Here is a 12494-nt window from a genome sequence, read left to right on the forward strand (position 1 = left end):
AACAGATGTTCTAGCCTTTGTTCAGGCTCTGGTTAGAATCAAGCCTGTTTACAAAATTTTGACTCCTCCTTGGAGTCTCAACCTAGTTCTTTCAGTTCTTCAGGGGGTTCCGTTTGAACCCTTACATTCCGTTGATATTAAGTTATTATCTTGGAAAGTTTTGTTTTTGGTTGCAATTTCTTCTGCTAGAAGAGTTTCAGAATTATCTGCTCTGCAGTGTTCTTCTCCTTATCTGGTGTTCCATGCAGATAAGGTGGTTTTGCGTACTAAACCTGGTTTTCTTCCAAAAGTTGTTTCTAACAAAAACATTAACCAGGAGATAGTTGTGCCTTCTTTGTGTCCTAATCCAGTTTCAAAGAAGGAACGTTTGTTGCACAACTTGGATGTAGTTCGTGCTCTCAAATTTTACTTAGCAGCTACTAAGGATTTCAGACAAACTTTGTCTTGTTGTTTATTCTGGTAAACGGAGAGGTCAAAAAGCAACTTCTACCTCTCTCTCCTTCTGGATTAAAAGCATTATCCGATTGGCTTATGAGACTGCCGGACGGCAGCCTCCTGAAAGAATCACAGCTCACTCCACTAGGGCTGTGGCTTCCACATGGGCCTTCAAGAACGAGGCTTCTGTTGATCAGATATGTAAGGCAGCGACTTGGTCTTCACTGCACACTTTTTCTAAATTTTACAAATTTGATACTTTTGCTTCTTCTGAGGCTATTTTTGGGAGAAAGGTTTTGCAAGCCGTGGTGCCTTCCATTTAGGTGACCTGATTTGCTCCCTCCCTTCATCCGTGTCCTAAAGCTTTGGTATTGGTTCCCACAAGTAAGGATGACGCCGTGGACCGGACACACCTATGTTGGAGAAAACAGAATTTATGTTTACCTGATAAATTACTTTCTCCAACGGTGTGTCCGGTCCACGGCCCGCCCTGGTTTTTTTAATCAGGTCTGATAATTTATTTTCTTTAACTACAGTCACCACGGTAACATATGGTTTCTCCTATGCAAATATTCCTCCTTAACGTCGGTCGAATGACTGGGGTAGGCGGAGCCTAGGAGGGATCATGTGACCAGCTTTGCTGGGCTCTTTGCCATTTCCTGTTGGGGAGGAGAATATCCCACAAGTAAGGATGACGCCGTGGACCGGACACACCGTTGGAGAAAGTAATTTATCAGGTAAACATAAATTCTGTTTTATGTAAGAACTTACCTGATAAATTAATTTCTTTCATATTAGCAAGAGTCCATGAGGCCCACCCTTTTTTGTGGTGGGTATGATTTTTTTGTATAAAGCACAATTATTCCAATTCCTTATATTTATGCTTTCGCACTTTTTTCTTATCACCCCACTTCTTGGCTATGCATTAAACTGATTTGTGGGTGTGGTGAGGGGTGTATTTATAGGCATTTTGAGGTTTGGGAAACTTTGCCCCTCCTGGTAGGAATGTATATCCCATACGTCACTAGCTCATGGACTCTTGCTAATATGAAAGAAATGAATTTATCAGGTAAGTTCTTACATAAATTGTTTTTTTATGCAAACTATTTTTACTTAATTAGTCCTTTTAGAATATGCACAGATCTCAACATGTTTTATGGCACTTTAAACCCATTTCTTTTCCATGATTCAGAGCATGTGGTTTTAAACAATTTTTCTTCATTCTCTTGTTATACCTTGTTGAAAAGCAGTAACGTAAGCTCAGGAGTGTGCACGTGTCTGCAGCACTCTATGACAACAGTGTGAAGTATGGTATACATTTGCATGATCACTAGTTGGCAGCACTTTTGTCTTGCCATGTAGTGCGCCAGACATGTTTACTCCACTTACATTCATTAAAGAATACCATGCAAGCAAAACAAATTTGGTAATAGAAGTTGGAAAAAGTGACAAGCTTATATACCCCTCTTTATGATGTTTGAGTCATTTTATGGAAATGTAATTAAATTCTTAATGTTATAGGGCCATTACATACATCAAAACTGCATAATCAGCAAATGCATTATAAAAACACAATGCAATAATAAATTTCCCTGCCCCCCCTGTATCATGTGATATCCATCTTCCAATCACAAACTCCTATATGTATACACAAATTTACACTGTATACAAATGTCAGTGTGTATATTGATGCAGACTTATTGTTTTACAGCAAGTTAGATTTGATTTTGTCATTCTTTTCCTATTTTCTCCATCTTAGAAGTTACGGGTCATATAATTCATACAATTACAAGGAGCCTCAGACCCTTCCAGGTCTCTGTGGACTCAGCAATCTTGGGAACACTTGCTTCATGAATTCAGCACTGCAGGTACATAAATGGTCTTTCAAACGGTTTTGGGGAGTGTCCGGTTATTGAAAAGATAAATACTTGGGCAACACTTGTTATTTTGCTCTAAAGTCTTTGCTGATTTACTAGTGTGACAGCTAACACATCTACCTTCTTTCCCTTGAAGTGTCTTAGTAACACCCCACCACTAACAGAATATTTTCTGATGGATGAATATGAAAAGGAGATTAACAGAGACAATCCACTTGGAATGAAGGGAGAAATTGCGGAAGCCTATGCAGAGTTGATTCGACAGATTTGGTCAGGGTCACACAATTATGTGGCCCCTCGGATGTTTAAAGTAAGAAAATGCTTTGAATATAGCCAATAATAATTAAATTAAAATTCTTTCCTTTGTACTACAACCAGTTACTTCCTTTCAGGTCATTATTTTACAGTACATGGATAGTTTTTATTTTTTCCATTGTAACATGGGAACATTTTAACATGGTATACTTTCTTAGTGTGTACACACACACACATATATATATATATATATATATATACACACACACTCGCGCACGCACACTCACCAGGGTGCTGAAGGAAACAGCCCTCACTGGGCTTGACTTCAAAAAGTGTTCTTTATTCCAGTGCATTCTTTATGCCAGTGACGTTTCGAGGCTTGCACCCCTTCATCAGACCAACAAATACAAGTGTAAATCCAACTTAAATACCATATAGGCACCTCCCCCTAGTGAAAAAAAACACCAAAGCAGTTGTCAAAACAACCCTAAGGTTTACACATAACTGCAAAGCAAGTGAAAAAACATACCTATACAATCTAAAAATATTTTAAAATAACAGATGTTATGTTAAAGGGACACTGAACCCAACATTTTTTCTTTCATGATTAAGATAGAGCAGCAATTTTAAGCAACTTTCTAATTTACTCCTATTATCAATTTTTCTTCATCTTGCTATCTTTATTTGAGAAGCAAGAATGTAAGTTTAGAAGCCGGCCCATTTTTTGGTTCACAACCTGGGTTGTCCTTTCTTATTGGTCAGCACCAATAAACAAATGCTGTCCAGGGTCTGAAACAAACATTGGATGGCTCCTTAGCTTAGATCCCTTCTTTTTTCAAATAAGGATAGGAAGAGAACGAAGAAAAATTGATAATAGGAGTAAATTAGAAAGTTGCTTAAATTTGCACGCTGTATCTGAATCATGAAAGAAAAAAATTTGGATTTAGTGTCCCTTTAAATACAAAGTATCCATATGTGTGAGTAGAACTGTAGTCTAATACCTAATAAAAGCATGTGTGTGACCCAGATGCATGCAGTGTAAGCCATGTTAGTGCTATACATCCCATAGTAATCCAACACATCCCATAATGATATAAACAAAGAATTTAAAACAACGGATCCAGATGTGAATAATAGATAATAAAACATAATCTTATATGAAGTTATCACAACCTAGTATCTATTAGCAGAATGTCCATAACTAGCAAAAAAGGAGATAAACAAACTGAAAATTATGTGCTAGAGGGTAGATAGCAGTTACATGATTGTACAAAAAATGGCAACCTGCTGTTAGCAAACACACTTATATGAGGGATTATTAAAACAGGTACTATGCTGTCTAATTAGCTTCATAAACGGTCAGTTATAATCTTTCTTTCTAATGACACGATGAGTCCACGGATCTAATTGCTATTGGGAATATCACTCCTGCCCAGCAGGAGGCGGCAAAGAGCACCACAGCAAAGCTGTTAAATATCACCTCCCTTCCCTCTAACCCCAGTCATTCTCTTTGCCTACGTTCGAGCAAGGAAGTGGTAAAGTTAGGTGTTGGTAAAAGATTCTTCAAGCAAGATATATTATTTTTTAAATAGTAAGATTGTGCTGCTTTGTTCTAGGGTGTAGCCATAGTCCATATCAGTCTCTTCAGTAGAGCAGTGGTGGCTTTCAAGCAATGGGAACTTGTGGTACATAATTCTAACTGCACCTCCCATATACTGATGCTGCCCTATTCTTAAAGCCTGAATAAGATTATTCAGTCTTTGTTTTTTTCCACAGGTCCATGTGAGGAATCTTGCCTCTCAAACCTAGTGAGCTGCCCTGCTGCCGGGCAGATGCATAAAGGTAAGTGCTGACTTTTTATTTTCTGGGGATACGTTCAGAATAAAAGATGGCACTTTAAAACACATTTATATAATGGGACAGATTATAATAATTCTCTTGCGATTTGGAGAATAATTATTTTGGGCATTAATAGCAGGCACTGGGGACGAGGAGCAGGCTCAGAGGTGGTGTTTTTAACTTGCGTATCATTTAAACGGCATACTATGGTTAAAAGACATGAGGGAAGTTTTTTTCTGGTAACGCTCGCAATGGGCGGAGCCAGGGCCGCCATCAGGGGGTTACAGGAGTGACTCCTGTCAGGGGCCCAATGGCCCCCATGAGGCAAGAACTACCATTTAAAAAAAAAAATTTGGCAACCACCAGAGGGTACTACAGCAGAGTGCTATTGAGCGTGGGAAATGTTATTACAAGGAGTAAAGCATTAGCATTTGAGAGAATTAAACCACTTTGCACCACTTAAACCACTATGCACAGTGTGAGACAGACTTGGCACCTAAGTTTGCACAGTGTGTGCCTGAGTCAGACGGCACATCATTTTCATTTGCAGAGGAGGTAGAACTTGCTTAGTAAATGTGTTTTTATTACTTTGTGCAATTTCGGATTGTAACTTCAGTGTGGTAATAGTAGTTGTATGGTGGGGTCAGGGGTCCATAAAAACACATTTATTTATTTTTCTTCTACAAGATACGAGTCCACGGATTTCATCCTTACTTGTGGGATATTAACCTCCTGCCAACAGGAAGTGGCAAAGAGCACCACAGCAGAGCTGTATATATATAGCTCCTCCCTTCCCTCCACCCCCAGTCATTCTCTTTGCCTGTGTTAGTACTTGGAAGAGGTTAAGTGAGGTGTTAGTTTTAGTTTCTTCAATCAAGAAGTTTTTCATTTTAAATGGTACCGGTGAGTACCATTTTCCTCAGGGAGATATGGAAGAAGATTTCTGCCCTGAGGTTGATGATCTTAGCAGATGTAACTAAGATCCATGTTGGTTCCCACAGAGCTTCTGAAGGTAGTACAAGAGAAATCTTCAGTGTGGAGAACGGTTTCATGCTACAAGCAGCATTGAGGTATGTTCAGTCTTTTAATTCTGAGGAGACTTGGTATATCAGAACTGGCTGACATGTTTTCCCTGCAAGGTAAGGGGTAAGCAGTAGACCTGTACACAAAGGGTATTACTGAGAATCCTGTATTTATTTATTTAACTGACATGATACTGGGCTGAAAGCAGTATATAAAAGGGACACTGGGAGAGGCAGCTTAACGATTTTATTTGGGACAAATAATCAGTATGGCTGTAGTTTTTATGTTGTGCTTTAAGGGGACCACATGGCTTTATTTGCTAACCGCTTCCCATGCGGTTGTACAGACTAATGCCAAAGTCGTCCATGATGGACGGGGCCTATTTTCGCGCACTCAGACGCGCAATTTCCTCTGACTGAGAAGGCAGCAGGCATTAGCTCCGGTTGGGCCTAAACTTGTTTTCCGTTAACCGGTTCATTGTCAAGCCATTTTGCACCTGGGGGCAGGTAGGTGCCACAGCAAAGCTGTGGCGAGGTGCAGGGGTCATTTTTTCAAATTGAATAGATTTTTTGCTATAAATGTCTTTGAGGTTAAATTCACCCTTTGTTCTTAGGGTGCAATAATGTTTGGCACAATTGAATGTGTATTTAATTATATTGTGTTATGTCAGTTTAGAAAAAATTGTGCACTTTTTTATTTCTTAAAGGCTCTGTACACATTTTTTTCAAAAAATTGTTTAAATCAATAAAGTGTTTAACGACTATTGTGGTTATTGCTAGTCTGTTCAACATGTCTGACATTGAGGATACTAATTGCTCGGTGTTTAGAACCCATTGTGGAACCCCCTCTTACATTGTGTACCTCTTGTACTGAAAGGGACTTACATTGTAAAAAGCATATTTTAGGTAAAAAAAGTTGTGCCTAAGGATGATTCTCAGTCTGAAGAGAATCAGGATATGCCATCCAATTCTCCCCAACCGTCACAACGCCCACACAAGCGACGCCAAGTACCTCTAGTGTGTCTAATTCTTTTACTCTGCAGGAGATGGCTGCAGTTACGTCAACTACCCTTACAGAGGTATTATCTAAATTACCAGTGTTACAGGGTAAACACAGTAGGTCAGGTATTAATGTGAATACTGAATCCTCTGATGCTTTATTGGCTATTTCCGACATACCCTCACAGTGCTCTGAGTTGGGGGTCAGGGAATTGCTGTCTGAGGGAGAACTTTCAGGCTCAGGAAATATGTTACCTCAGACAGATTTGGACGTCATGTCCTTTAAATTTAAGCTTGAACACCTCCGCCTGTTACTTCGGGAGGTTTTAGCGACTCTGGATGATTGTGACCCTATTGTGGTACCACCAGAGAAATTGTGTAAGATGGACAAATATCTAGAGGTGCCTACTTACACTGATGTTTTTCCGGTTCATAAAAGAATTTCGGAAATTGTAAAAAAGGAATGGGATAGACCAGGTATACCGTTCTCTCCTCCTAATTTTAAGAAAATGTTTTCCATATCAGACACCATTCGGGACTCTTGGGAAACGGTTCCTAAGGTGAAGGGAGCTATAGCTACCCTGGCTAAGCGTGCAATTATACCTATTGAGGACAGTTGTGCTTTCAAAGACCCTATGGATAAGAAGTTAGAGGGTCTACTAAAGAAATTATTTATTCATCAGGGTTTTCTTTTACAACCTACAGCTTGCATTGTTCCAGTTACTACTGCAGCACCTTTTTGGTTTGATGCTCTAGAAGAGTCTCTGAAGGTTGAGACCCCATTAGAGGACATTTTGGATAGAATTAAGGCTCTCAAGCTAGCTAATTCTTTTATTACAGATGCCGCTTTTCAAATTGCTAAATTGGCGGTGAAAAATGCAAGATTTGCCATTTTAGAGCGTTATGGCTCAAATCTTGGTCTGCTGATGTGTCATCTAAATCTAAGCTTTTAGCTATTCCTTTTAAGGGTAAGACCCTATTCGGGCCTGAATTGAAGGAAATCATTTCTGACATTACTGGAGATAAAGGCCATGCCCTACCTCAGGATAAGTCTGTTAAGATGAGGGGTAAACAAAATAATTTTCGTTCCTTTCGAAATTTTAAGGGAGTACCCTCTGCTTCCTCTTCCTCCACAAAGCAGGAAGGGAATTTTGCTCAATCCAAGTCAGTCTGGAGACACAACCAGGCTTGGAATAAAGGTAAACAATCCAAGAAGCCCGCTGCTGCTACAAAGACAGCATGAAGGGGCGGCCCCCGATACGGGACCGGATCTAGTAGGGGGCAGACTTTCTTTCTTTGCTCAGGCTTGGGCAAGAGATGTTCAGGACCCATGGGCGTTAAAAATCGTGACCCACGGGTATCAACTGGAATTCAAGGATTTTCTAAGAGGGAGATTTCATCTTTCACGATTGTCTGTAGACCAGATAAAGAGGCGTTCTTACGGTGTGTAGAAGACCTCTCTACCATGGGAGTAATTTGTCCCGTTCCAAAACTGGGACAGGGGTTTTACTCTAATCTTTTCGTGGTTCACAAAAAAGAGGGAACTTTCAGACCCATTCTAGATGTCTAAACAAGTTTCTCAGAGTCCCATCGTTCAAGATGGAGACTATATGAACAATTTTACTAATGATTCAGGAGGGTCAATATATGACTACCGTGGACTTGAAGGATGCATACCTTGATATCCCTATTCACAAGTATCATTATCAGTTCCTAAGATGTGCCTTCCTGGACAAACATTTTCAGTTCGTGGCTCTTCCCTTTGGGTTAGCCACAGCACCCAGGATCTTCACAAAGGTTCTAGGGTCCCTTCTGGCGGTTCTCAGACCGCGGGGCATAGCAGTGGCGCCTTATCTGGAAGATATTTTGATTCAGGCGTCAACTTATCACCTGACAAAATCTCACACGGACACAGTGTTGTCTTTCTTGAGAACTCACGGTTGGAAGGTGAACATAGAGAAGAGTTCATTAATTCCACGGACAAGGGTTCCCTTCCTGGGAACTATGATAGACTCGGTAGACATGAAAATATTTCTGACGGAGGTCAGAAAGTCAAAGAGTCTAAATACTTGCCGAGCACTTCAGTCCATTCCTTGGCCATCAGTGGCTCAGTGTATGGAGGTAATGGGATCAATGGTAGCGGCAATGGACATCATTCCATTTGCTCGTTTTCATCTCAGACCACTGCAGTTGTGCATGCTCGGACAGTGGAATGGGGACTATGCAAATTTATCTTCTTAGATAAATCTGGATCAAGAGACGAGTAACTCTCTTCTTTGGTGGTTGTCACCGGATCATCTGTCCCAGGGGACGTGTTTCTGCAGGCCCTCGTAGGTGATAGTGATGACGGGCGCCAGTCTACTCGGCTGGGGTGCAGTCTGAAATTCCCTGAAAACTCAGGGTGTTTGGACTCAGGTTGAGTCTCGACTTCCAATCAATATTCTGGAACTGAGAGCAATATTCAAATTCATCAGATTCCAGTCGGACAATATCACATCTGTGGCTGGTATCAATCATCAGGGGGGAACAAGGAGTTCCTTAGCGCTGATAGAAGTATCTAAGATAATCTGATGGGTGGAGGCCCACTCTTGTTATCTGTCAGCAATTTACATCTCAGGGGTAGAGAGCTGGGAAGCAGATTTTCTAAGTCGTCAGACTTTTCTGCCGGGGGAGTGGGAACTTCACCCGGAGGTGTTTGCCTCACTGATTCTTCAATCGGGCAGGCCGGAATTGGATCTGATGGCATCTCGACAGAATGCCAAGCTTCCACAATACGGATCCAGGTCGGGGGATCCCAAGGCCGAACTGATAGATGCCTTGACAGTGCCTTGGTCGTTCAGCCTAGCTTATGTGTTTCCACCGTTTACTCTCCTTCCACCAGGAGAGAACTTCAGTAATCCTGATCGTGCCTGCTTGGCCACGCAGGACTTGGTATGCGGATCTAGTAGACATGTCCTCTCTGCCACCGTGGAAACTTCCCTTGATACAAGACCTTCTCATTCAAGGACCTTTCCAACATCCAAATCTAAGTTCTCTGCAGCTGACTGCTTGGAGATTGAACGCTTGATTTTATCTAAGCGGGGATTCTCAGATTCGGTCATTGATACTTTGATACACTGTCACTAGAAAAATCTATCATAAGATATGGCGTATATATCTTTATTGGTGTGAATCCAAGGGCTACTCATGGAGTAAAGTTAGGATTCCTAGGATTTTGTCTTCTCTCCTAGAAGGATTGGAGAAAGGGTTATCAACAAGTTCCTTAAAGGGACAGATTTCTGCTTCGTCTATTTTGCTTCACAAACGTTAGGCAGATGTTCAGTCTTTTTGTCAGGCTCTAACCAGAATTAAGCCTGTATTTAGAACAATTACTCCTCCCTGGAGTTTGAATTTAGTTCTGAGTGTTCTTCAAGGGGTTCCGTTTGAACCCATGCATTCCATAAATATTAAATTACTGTCTTGGAAAGTTTTTGGTTGCTATTTCTTCTGCTCGTAGAGTTTCTGAGCTTTCAGCGTACAATGTGATTCGCCTTATCTTATATTTCATTCTGATAAGGTGGTTTTGCGTACGAAACCTGGATTTCTTCCTAAGGTTGTTTCAAATAAGAATATTAATCAGAAAATTGTTATTCCTTCCTTGTGTCCTAATCCTTCTAAGAAGGAGCATCTGTTACATAACCTGGACGTGGTCCGTGCCTTGAAGTTTTACTTACAGGCAACTAAGGATTTCCGTCAATCATCTTCATTATTCATTGTTTATTCTGGAAAGCATAGGGGTCAGAAAGCTACGGCTACCTCTTTCTTTTTGGCTGAGGAGTATCATCCGCCTGGCATATGAGACTGCTGGACAGCAGCCTCCTGAAAGAATTACGGCTCATTCTACTAGTGCTGTGGCTTCCACATGGGCCTTTAAAAACTATTCTTCTGTTGAACAGATTTGTAAGGCTGCGACTTGGTCGTTTCTTCATACTTTTTCCAAATTTGATACTTTTGCTTCTTCTGAGGCTATTTTTAGGAGAGAGGTTATTCAAGCAGTGGTGCCTTCCGTTTAGGTCTCTGTCTTGTCCCTCCCGTTTCATCCGTGTCCTGTAGCTTTGGTATTGTATCCCACAAGTAAGGATGAAATCCGTGGACTCGTCATATCTTGTAGAAGAAAAGGAAATTTATGCTTACCTGATAAACTGATTTCTTCTACGATACGATGAGTCCACGGCCCTCCCTGTCATAAAGACAGATTATATTTTGGGTTTTTTTACAACTTCAGTCACCCCTGCACCTTTAGCTTTTCTTTTCTCTTCTAAAGCTTCGGTCGAATGACTGGGGGTGGAGGGAAGGGAGGAGCTATATATACAGCTCTGCTGTGGTGCTCTTTACCACTTCCTGTTAGCAGGAGGTTAATATCCCACAAGTAAGGATGAAATCCGTTGACTCGTCGTATCGTAGAAGAAATCAATTTATCAGGTAAGCATAAATTTCCTTTTTTAGCAATATGCAGCAGTGTATTTATGATTATTTGACAATGCTGTAGAAATTCTATATTTAAAGCCATGCAGAAATGTTTCCTCCTTAATATACAAATGGTAGGTGCCCTTTTTGCAGATATTTTTTTTAAAAAAAATATTAATTACATTAGTTTACTGCCCCTTTATGCAAGGACTTTCCAGATGCAAGGAGGCATTTTATCTAAGATTTTTACATCTGCATAAAATGTTATACTCTGACTAAGATTGCTCAGTGTTTGAAATGAAACAGGTTAACTTAACACTGTTCAGTTTACACTACTACTGACTTAATTTTGAAATGCATACAAACAAGCCTAAATCCTGCATGTAACCAGATCTAATGGCATGAGACTGGGTATCACAGCTCATGGTTTCACCAAAATAATATAGAGTACAGCATTTTCAAAATCCATAAGTACAGCTGACAGATGGGAACATTTGTACACCATATTTGAAATGGTGCTCTTGGTTGGGGAAAATGGGTAAAATAATAAAAAGTCAACCTTTTCAAAAGTACTTTCTCCAACATTGGTGTGTCCGGTCCACGGCGTCATCCTTACTTGTGGGATATTCTCTTCCCCAACAGGAAATGGCAAAGAGTCCCAGCAAAGCTGGTCACATGATCCCTCCTAGGCTCCGCCCACCCCAGTCATTCTCTTTGCCGTTGCACAGGCAACATCTCCACGGAGATGGTTAAGAGTTTTTTGGTGTTTAAATGTAGTTTTTATTCTTCTATCAAGTGTTTGTTATTTTAAAATAGTGCTGGTATGTACTATTTACTCTGAAACAGAAAAGGATGAAGATTTCTGTTTGTAAGAGGAAGATGATTTTAGCAGACAGTAACTAAAATCGATTGCTGTTTCCACACAGGACTGTTGAGATGAAGTAACTTCAGTTGGGGGAAACAGTTAGCAGACTTTTCTGCTTAAGGTATGACTAGCCATATTTCTAACAAGACCATGTAATGCTGGAAGGCTGTCATTTCCCCTTATGGGGACCGTTAAGCCATTTTCTTAGTCAAACATAAAAGAATAAAGGGCTTAAAAACTGGTAGACATTTTTATGGGCTAAAACGATTGCTTTATTGGGGCATATTATGCAGATTCTAGCTAATAATTGGCATTATAATCTTGGGGAACGTTTAAAAAACGGCAGGCACTGTGTTGGACACCTTTTTTAGTCTGGGGGCCTTTCTAGTTATAGACTGAGCCTCATTTTCGCGCCATTACTGCGCAGTTGTTTTTGGAGAGCAAGGCATGCAGATGCATGTGTGAGGATCTAAGAATCAGTAAAAAAAGCTTCTAGAAGGCGTCATTTGGTATCGTATTCCCCTCTGGGCTTGGTTGGGTCTCAGCAAAGCATATAGCTGGGACTGTATAGGGGTTAAATTTGAAAACGGCTCCGGTTCCGTTATTTTAAGGGTTAAAGCTCTGAAATTTGGTGTGCAATACTTTCTTCTGTTATGTGTGATCAGTCCACGGGTCATCATTACTTCTGGGATATAACTCCTCCCCAACAGGAAATGCAAGAGGATTCACCCAGCAGAGCTGCATATAGCTCCTCCC

At 40.6% G+C, this 12494-nt stretch overlaps 1 protein-coding gene across 1 annotated transcript in view; it reads left to right on the forward strand.

Annotated features, from left to right (window-relative positions):
- The window catches only part of USP4 (ubiquitin specific peptidase 4), a 311070-nt gene that overhangs the window by 105497 nt on the left and 193079 nt on the right, over positions 1-12494 (forward strand). The window contains exons 3-4 of the mRNA XM_053689414.1: positions 2131-2303; positions 2449-2622. Of these exons, the coding sequence (XP_053545389.1) occupies positions 2131-2303; positions 2449-2622 (347 nt within the window). The remainder of the gene's footprint in view (positions 1-2130; positions 2304-2448; positions 2623-12494) is intronic.

This window comes from Bombina bombina, chromosome 7, assembly GCF_027579735.1.
Source record: "Bombina bombina isolate aBomBom1 chromosome 7, aBomBom1.pri, whole genome shotgun sequence".
Lineage (NCBI taxonomy): Eukaryota > Metazoa > Chordata > Amphibia > Anura > Bombinatoridae > Bombina > Bombina bombina.